Source organism: Atta cephalotes, assembly GCF_000143395.1.
Source record: "Atta cephalotes unplaced genomic scaffold scaffold00092, whole genome shotgun sequence".
Taxonomy (NCBI): Eukaryota; Metazoa; Arthropoda; class Insecta; order Hymenoptera; family Formicidae; genus Atta; species Atta cephalotes.
In genome coordinates this window covers 458,291-468,351 of record NW_012130156.1, presented here as the reverse complement: position 1 = coordinate 468,351, position 10,061 = coordinate 458,291, and the positions used below count along the sequence as shown (strand labels likewise).

The 10,061-nt window shown below is 30.8% G+C and overlaps 1 protein-coding gene across 1 annotated transcript in view; it reads right to left on the bottom strand.

Annotated features, from left to right (window-relative positions):
• The window catches only part of LOC105624884 (titin-like), an 84,833-nt gene that overhangs the window by 6,463 nt on the left and 68,309 nt on the right, over positions 1-10,061 (bottom strand). The window contains 11 exon segments of the mRNA XM_012206234.1: positions 64-195; positions 602-759; positions 937-2,158; positions 3,511-3,799; positions 3,871-4,186; positions 5,522-5,885; positions 6,035-6,187; positions 7,716-7,832; positions 8,492-9,186; positions 9,268-9,693; positions 9,746-9,987. Of these exon segments, the coding sequence (XP_012061624.1) occupies positions 64-195; positions 602-759; positions 937-2,158; positions 3,511-3,799; positions 3,871-4,186; positions 5,522-5,885; positions 6,035-6,187; positions 7,716-7,832; positions 8,492-9,186; positions 9,268-9,693; positions 9,746-9,987 (4,114 nt within the window).

The following is a 10,061-nucleotide window of genomic DNA, read 5'->3' as shown; positions in this document are numbered from 1 at the left end:
TTATTAAGACGGCTGAACATTCATCAATGGATGGAATAATTCGTTTAGATTTTTTAAGAATACGGCCATTGACGATCCACTCATCAATTGGAATTGGCTTAGCCGCGAATTTGACAACAATATCAATGTCATCGCCTTTCATCGTTTTATATTTTTTAAGCGTATCAGGATGAATTTTAGGCGATGTTTCAATAACTGCAACAAGAGACGCACATAAATGAAATAATATCCAAATTATTATAGACTAATAAAGAAGAGAACGAAGATTAATAGCGAATTCGATTGGACTCTCGAAGTACGCATTAGTGCACATTAAAACCCATATACACATCATTTGATATAAAGATTTGTATTTATTATAAATATAGAAACCGTGAAATACTTTACTGTGCTGTTAGGTAAAATGTATTTTATAATTCGAAATATTTACATCTTACTTTTACATTCAAATTAACAACTTCATATGCCTCAATGCCTTAATCGAATTCGCCATAATACTATTGAAAACCTTACGCACACACACACCCACAGACACATAAGACCTATTTTAAGTTATTTATATACTTAAAAAAAATACAATACGCAATCTTATAAAATTTACCTTCGATTTTTAATCTCGATGATGTTTTCACATTGGCAACTGCAGCAGTATATTCAGTGATATCTTCGGTCGTGCATTTTTTAACAATGAGCTTTTTAACATTTCCTTCGTCGATAACATTATATTTCGATTGTGCACAATCGATCATTTCATTTTTCCTATATAAATTTCACATAAGTTTATATATATTATATATTACAATATAAAGTTTATATATACTATATATACACACATTATATATACTATACATATTTGTTTCAATTTTATTAATTATAATTGTCAAAGAAATTAACTTTTTCAAATATATTTTTTTATTTTGATAAAATTTAACTTACTTTAACCATGTTACCGGTACATCGGCACGTGATAATTCGATAAGAAAAGTTGCATCAGTGTTGAGAGGCACTAAAGTAATATCTGGTAATTTTTTAATAAAATCTATTTCAGATTCTTCGACTGTCAGTCTGGCTAATGAAGTTTGATCACCAACTTGACAGGAATAGATTCCTGCATCTTCTACTTCAGTGTCATAAATTTTCAATTTTTGTCTTTTGCCATCGATTGACAATCGCACGTGCTCAGAAAATTGCAATTCTTGTCCGTCTTTGAACCAGCGTACCAGAGCGTCACCTTTTGTTAATTCTATGTCGAAAGTTGCTTTCTCCCCTGTAGCTATAGTTATGTCTTGCATTTTGATAATAATCTCCGGTGGTAATTCGACAACTGTAACTTCCGCTGTACACTCTTGATCTAGAAGAGCGCATGTGTATTCGCCTTCGTCGTGAACCGATGTATTCCTGATGAAAAGTTTCCTTATGGTACCATCTTTCATAAATTCTAGTTTTCCTTTGCTTAGTGTTAATAATTCACCATCTTTTCGCCATGTGACATCGGCTGTTTGAGATGTGATTTCAACCTCTAAAATCGCCACGTCGCGTTCTTTTACCTCAAAGTCTTGCAATTTCCTGACGAATTCTGGCTTGGTAGCCTTAACGATAACATTGCTAAACGTCATTTGGTTCTTGACAGTACATTTATATGTTCCTGCATCGGAAAGACTACTTTTCTTAATAAGTAACTTGTGTAGACGTCCTTCCTGAATTATCTCGCGATGATCCATCCCGCTAATTTCTTTATCATTGTGCCACCATATCGTAGAAACAGTATGGGATGTTTCACAGCTTAATTCTAGAGTTTTGTATTCGTTGACTATGATTTCATTTTGCAAATTCCTCGTGAAAAAAACTTTAGCAACATCTACTGTGACTTTTGCACCGTGAGAAGCTTTTCCGACTGGATTACTAGCGACACATTTATAATCTCCAGCATCGACTTCAGAGTCTGCATTTTTAATTTCAAGTAGGATGTTCTCACCATCATAACTTTCTATGATATTGATCGATTTATCAAGTGGTTTGTTGTTTCTAAGCCAAGTAACTTCGGGAACGGGATTACCAATAACTTTGGCAACTAACTTAAAAGTATCTTTTTCCGGAACGATTACCTCTTGGAAACGTTTGGTGAATAATGGTGGTTCTGGAGCGCCACTTGGTACTTCTGAATTTTAAATATAACAAAAGTATTATAATAAAGAATCCATTTTATATCTATTTATTATTATTATAAAATTATAATCGTATTAAACAATTAGCAGCATAGCAATAATAAATACGTATCATACCCTTAACAAACGAGACACACTCGTTTATACAATGTTGAAAATTAATGTTGACTTGTGATATGGAGTTAACTGAAAGCATATTAGTAAAGAAGCGCTTTGTAAAATAGCATCCGATAACAAGCTGATATATTTTATTGCCTAAGAAGACATTAAAATAAAACGCAATTTAGTTTCTTTCAGTTTATATTTCTTTTATCTATTAGCTGGTCTATTAGTTGGTAGCAAAATGCCAATTGTCGAAAAGGCGAATGAATTAATATAACGAAAAAGTGAACATAACAAGAAAAGGGCACACTCTTTTCATAACCGTAACCGTTAGACTTACCGTAAGAATCAGAGTTGAAAGTTTAAAAAGAATAATCTTACATTTTTGACAATTCTTGATTGTAATTGACTAAGCCCGGATCTACAATAGAGTTTAAGTCTTAAGCCATAAGAAATGGACGAATCACAGTCAATTATTCTCTTCCTATTCGACTGTAATTGCAGGTCAATTTTGGCTTAAAGTCACTTATGGCTTAAAGCCTAAAACATCTATTGTAGATATGGACTAATTCTTATGATATGTCTTATGATTAAGGCTTGTAGAACACAGATCTTTGCATAAAGTCATAATGCAGTCTTCTTAATCCTATTGCCGAGCGTGACTTAATTCTGTCATATGCCTGTGATGCGCTGGTTGTACACAATCATATGGAACCTACAGTTTAACGTCGATTTGGAATAACAAAATTTTGTTAAAGAAGTGTTCTTAGCAAAAATACTCTTGGGTTGCCGCTTCCTTTTGCAAGAGACACGAGCGTATAAAAATATTTTGATTCTTCTGAGAATTTCTAGCATAATAGATCAGTGCGCTGTCTGATTTGCCAAGCTCGCTCTCAAAGCATAAAAAAATCAATTAATCAGAATCTTTTATCTCATAGAAAAGAAGGAAATTAAGGATTTTGATTGGTTCATTTTCTTATGCATTATTGTATTATGCATTATGTAAGATTCTGTGCTTTCGTCTTGTTATGAAAAGTGTGCACGAGCACACAGCCTTGTGGCACAAGAAACGTAAGGCAATAAGATGTAAGTAATCACAATAGAGAACATAAGATGATAAGATCAGCAGTAGCAAATACAAAATGTTGATTTGTTTATTGTTCATTTCTTACTGCTTAAATTTCTTGTGTGTCTTAAAGCGAAACATTGAAATGTCGCAATGCGAAGAGATAATTGTTCTTACTCTCAACAGTTAATGTAGCCCGAGTCTCAGCTTTGCCCATATCATTGATAGCTATAACCGAATATTCTCCACTATCTGCTAATTGAGGTTGGATCAAGTTTAATGTATTAACATGTCCGTCTTGCTTTAATTGTGAACCCTTTAACGGCTTCCCGTCTTTGTACCATGTTATTTTCGGTGATGGATTACCGACTATTTGAGTCGATAAGACAATAGTTTCACCTTCTTTAACAATATAGGATTGTAACGGTTCTAAAATTTCAGGTGGTTCGTTTTTTCCAGTTTTCACCTGTTCCATCAGAAGATGTATTAATTATATTATGTAATATGTAAAAATGAAATTACAAATATACGACCAACCTTTACAGGAATATCGATAGTAGCCTCGCCCTCTCTGTTTTTAGCAATAATCTTGTATCTTCCTTCCTGCTTCTTTTGAATTTTAGTGAAATTTATGACACTGCAGTACATATGCATGTCACTTTCAGTTGCAACAATAATGTTCTGTTGACTAATTACTGGGACGTCTTTGTAATGCCATGTTATTTCTGGTTCTGGTACAGCGACCAATCGACATTCTAATATCACATCGTCACCTTCATTCACATATTTCGCTTTCGGCTTTCGGGAAAATGTAGGTGGTATACCCTCTAATATATCGGCTAAAGATGATTCTCTAAACAATTTAATAGTAATAATGGATAAGAATTATGTAATTAGAAAACAAAATATAATGTAATACAATATAATATAAAAGTTGTAATTATAAAAATTATTAGATTTGTAAAACACAAACATAGTATTTATTAGATGTACATAATTAATATTGTGCTTGTTTCGTAAATTGTAATTATAATAGAGAAAAGTCGCTGATACTGACATAGGTCTCCTAAGAAAATGCCCCCTATTATAAACTAATTTCATTGTATTTTATTAATATTGATAAAAATATCTATTTAATTTAGATAATTAAAGTAAAAATTCATAATTAATATGTTTGTGGCTTGTGTTTCTTTGTTTCTATGTAAAAAACATCAACTAAAACCAAATTTTACAAATGCAAAAATAAAATTCTTACGATTTTTTTGCAAATTGCATCGTTTAAAAAATAGTGATTATATTATTACATCGTTATATATATATTTATAATTTCCTAAATTTGATTTATGTTCTTTTTTTTCCATAATATGATTTTAAATATAAAATTAGGGTGCAGCGTAAATCAGCACACCTGTAGGCCGACTGTAAATTAACTTAATCTTCAGTGTTATGTTATAGACGGTATTCCAAAATTGACTGCAATAAACTAAAAACTTTAGTGTAACTATGCGTGTAAACTATGTGTAGATTTTTCTCATTGGCAGTATAAATTTGCAATATAGCCATAATGTCTTATAGATAGTCTTATTGAAGCTGAAGATAACCGTATATTTATGGGAAAACTTTAAAAAAAAAGAAATTGTGCGTTACACGTTTGCATTTTGTAGAACAGTATAAAGTGCATGTAAATTAACAAAAAATATTTTATATCGAAGTGAAAAAATTCTAAAAATTCTTACATACATTCACTTGTAAGTGCTTTGTACAGATAACTTCTGTGAAAGAAAAAAAATAAAAATATGTGATATATAAATAAAATATTTATTACTTATGACTGTCTTCTGTGTCACTTTTTTGTTAGACGCTCATTTTTGTTTATCTTACTAAAAAGATTAATTTTTGCAAAATTGTAAGCGTTGCTGCTATTATGTATTATAAAAACTGCTATATATTATTTAATAGAAAATATGTTCTCTAGTTCGTATTTATGTTTCTAAAGTCTTTTTTTTAATTTTTATTTGTAATTGTTTAAGAAATATTGTCCAAAAACAAAGTCGATATCAGCGGACTTTTTTCTATTAATATATAACTAATATTTAATTACAATACATATCTAATTACAATATATACTAAAAAAATAATCGATGATTTTGATCAAAGTAATTTATCCGAGAGAATAAGAAATACGTACCTCGAAAGACTTTTTCTCGAGAGACCAGTAACATCTGATCCGTGATCTGACAAAGGAGCTTCGACAATAAGCTCAGTAGTACTGGACGCAAATCCTGCAGCATTTTTCGCAACGCAGGTAAAAGTGCCGGCATCTTCGGGAAAGACTTCTCTGATTATCAAGGTAGCAACGTTATCCTCGTCATAATATATTTGAAAATCAGTAGATGGTTTGATAATAGCAGTCTGGCGGAACCAAGTTATTTGTGGTCTTGGTATGCCTTCTACTTGACATTCGAATTGCACGGTGTAACCATCTAATGTATGAATTGGTTGTAATTTTTCAATAAATCTTGGTGCTGAGGCTTTTTCTCCGGGGGCAGGCTCTAAAAAAGTTAAATATATGATATGAATATTTTAAAAGTTTATGTCAAATTTCAAGTTGCAAGTGCATATTATGAAAGTAGTGTGATGTGATTAATAAACTTTATCGCATTGTTTTATCAAATTTATCAATTTTGTAAATGTTATTTACTTTCAAAGATTGGCAATTTGTCAATCTTTTCATGCAATTTTCGTTGCAAGTAAACAGTGTAACGTGCTTCATCCAATAAATATTGCGCCGGTACCCAACCTTTTTCTTCGGTCAAATGTTTCTTTACAAACCACCAATCTTGATTAGTATAATCTGTGGAAAATAAATATTAATTAGAGATGTTCTAACAATTGTGTACATGTATATGTATATATTGTATATATGTATATATAATATGTTAGTTCAGGGTGTTTCATTTTAATTGATAACTAATATATCTCGAGAATGAGACATGAGATTGAGAAAAGTTTCAGACGAAAATTATATGACATAGAGAGGGACATGAGATAATATCATTGGTTTGACTTTGAGTGGCGTTGTCAAGATCAAGGCAGGATCACTTTGAATTTTTGAAAGTTCCCATTTTTCATTATATATAGCTCTCATATTCTTGAGAGCTTTTCAAAAAAATTATAATAAAATATTTTTTGTAAAGCACTTTTCAAGTTATAAAACTTGAAATATTCTATTACAATATTGTCGGCATTAGCATTATTCAAGATGTTTAACCGACAGCTAAAATCTTTCAAACGGACATCTTGAATAATGTCGGCGGTATTGTAATTTTCTTTATAACTTTAACCTTATAATTAATCTTATATCGCAAAGTACTTTATGAATAAATATTGTATTTTATTAGAATGTTTTAAAAAGCTCTCGAGATAAGGTACAAAAATATGTAATGAAAAAAGGAGATTTTATTAAAAAGATTTAAAGTGACTTTGCCCTGTTGCGAAATTCTCTAAACGTTTTAACGACAATTGTTGCTATCATTAATTAACGATAGCCAATAAGAGTCGCGCTTTCTTTCAGGATTATCTTGCCATTGGCTATCGCTAGTGAATGATAGCGATAATTGTCGATAAGACATTTAGACGTTTCCATCAATGTAGATTAACTTTAATTTCAGCTCAACTTACTCTTCGTCTTTTTCTATTTCTAAAGATTAGAGATTAAATCGAGATTAAAATTATTCTACGGTAGAGATTAAATCGAGATTAAAATTACTCTCTGGTGGAAATGAATATTAGAGAATCCCGCTACTGATCTTGACAATGCCGCTCATGGTCAAACCGATGGTACCATCTTATGTCCCCTTCGATGTTTCTGGTAAAAAAATTTCGCTAAAATTATTCCATGTTTTGGAACATTTCAGTGAAATTGCAGAAAATTTACTAAAATTTCACTGAAAATAAATTTTTCAGCTAACACTGAAAAGTCGCTGAAATTGAACTGAAATTCCTCTGAAATTTTTCTAAAATTTTGTTGAAATTTCTCTAAAATTTTATTGAAATTTTAGTGAAAATGAATTTTTCAGCTAAAAATCGTTGAAATTAAACTGAAATTTTTCTGAAACGCTGAAATTTTGCCGAAAAGTGCTTCAAAACGTGGAATAATTTCAAGGAAATTTTTTCATCAGGAGTCACATAACTTTAGTCTGAAATTCTTTTCGATCCCACGTCTCATTCTCAATATATTAGTGTGTTAATTAAAATGAAATATCTCGTATGTAAATATGTATTAAAGTAAATGTGTGTGTGTGTGTGTGTGAGGCGTGTGCGTGTGTGTGTATGTGGTTGTGTGTTTGGTGGTAACATTTTATGAAGAATAAAGATCTTACCGATAATATAAATTTTTTCTCCTTCTACTAAATTAATAGCTTCTTCTGTTTCAGCAATATAAGAACAAATTGAAAACATTGTATCACCTTCTCTAACAACATATTCAAATTCCTCCACTGAAAGGCATTAATGAATTATTTAAAATAGAATATAATAAAAAATATTATATTTTACATTAACGTAAATAGATATCATTAAAATGAACCTTCTTCGGATATTTCCTCTTCTTTAGTAATACTGAGAGAAGCTTCTTCTGCAATATATATATATATATATATATATATATTAATAATAAATATATATATTAATAATAAATATCAAAATAAAATAAACGAAATTTATAATTATAACAATCATAACATAGCGAAGAGTTTTTTAGGCGGATACAGCTTTTATATAAGCAAAGAATCTGTTTGCTCATGAATCTGTACTATTTTAATTTAACATAGGACCTTTTTATATTAATTATGCAAATAAATCTTTAGTTATTGTATTAAAAGATATAATTACAATATGTAAATACCGATATGCTTTTCATACGCAGCTTTTCATACGTAGCAAAAAACTTAAGGATAGACAAAAAAACTTTTTTAAGATAATATAGCAATTAGGCGAAGGAAAGGAAAAGCAAAGCACAAGAATAAAGCATATATACTCATTCTCACAAGGATCAAAATAATTATTAAAGTATATTAATTATTATTATAAGTGAAAGCATATTCTATTAATTTAATTGCAGATGCTAATAAAGCATGAATGTATGCCATCTGCAAACCTTCTTCGAATGTAGAAATACGTCTCTTGCTTTTCAACTTCAGCGCCAAAGATTCGGTATCGGCTTTCTCGTATGAGTATTTTCTATCACGATTCAATTGTAATTTAATATCATCTTCAATTTCTTCTACAATATATGGAGCTTTTTGTTTCTTTTTCTTTCGTCTTAGCGGAATATTCATTTCATCGATATCAAGCTCTTCGATGCTGTATTCTTCTTTCCCTTCTTCTTCTGATTCATTGATGACTTCTTCGATAATCGGACCAAAATCTTCGATTTCTTGAATAATTTTGATTGTTTCCTCTCCAGTCTCTTCAGAATATGTAAGCGGCCGTCTTTTTGGTTTAAGACGCACTTTACCGGACATAGAAATATCTTCTTCTTCATATGTATTTAATGAGATTTTAAATTCTTGTTCTACATCCTCTTTTCTTTTTGTAGAACGTGGTCTAAATGTTACATTCTCTACTTCAGTAACTTCTCTGATATCTGGTCTAGACTTTTTCTTTGATCGTAATTTACGTAAAGTAACATCTTCATAAATTTCTTCAATTGGTTTCGGAGCTTTTTTCGGTGGTTTGCGTTTCAAAGTAAATTCTTCAATTACTTCTTCAGGTTGTTCTATAATCTCGATTTTCCGAATAGTTAATTCCTCTGTAATTACATCTTTAATTTCTGGTATTGGTTCTTTTTCCCTTAATAATATATCTGCAGATATTTCTGCAATTTCTTCTACTTTTTTATCTTTTACAGGTTTCACAATAGTTACTTCTGACATTTCTTCCGTTTCGAACATCTTCCTTCTTGACTTAGGTTTTAAAGTAATTTCTTCAACTATATCTTCTTTCCTTTCTTCGACAATTGGTTTCTTAATTGTCACTTCGTCAACTTCTTCTTTGAAAGATTTTTCTTTTGGTTTTTTTAATATTACTTTTTCAGAGATTTCTTCCAGTATTTGCTCTTCCTCTTTTGGAACGGGTTTCTTTACAGTTATTTCAGCAGCAGATTCCTCTGTAACGGGCTTTTTCTTAGGTTTCTTTTTCAACGTAACTTCTTTTGTGACTTCTTTTATATCTTCTTTTCTTTCTTCGACAACTGGTTTCTTAATCGTCACTTCATCTGCGATTTCTTCCTTGAGAATTTCTTGTTTTGGTGTCTTTAATACCACTTTTTCAGAGATTTCTTCCGGCATTTGCTCTTCTCTTTTGGAACGGGTTTCTTTACAGTTATTTCAGCAGCAAATTCCTCTGTAACGGGCTTCTTTTTGGTTTCTTTTTCAACGTAACTTCTTCAGTGACTTCTTTTACATCTTCTTTTCTTTCTTCGACAACCGGTTTCTTAATCGTCACTTCATCTGCGATTTCTTCTTTGGGAATTTCTTGTTTTGATTTCTTTAGCACTACTTTTTCAGAGATTTCTTCTGGCATTTGCTCTTCCTCTTTTGGAACGGGTTTCTTTACAGTTATTTCAGCAACAGATTCCTCTGTAACGGACTTCTTTTTGGTTTCTTTTCAACGTAACTTCTTCAGCGACTTTTTTACATCTTCTTTTCTCTCTTCGACAACCGGTT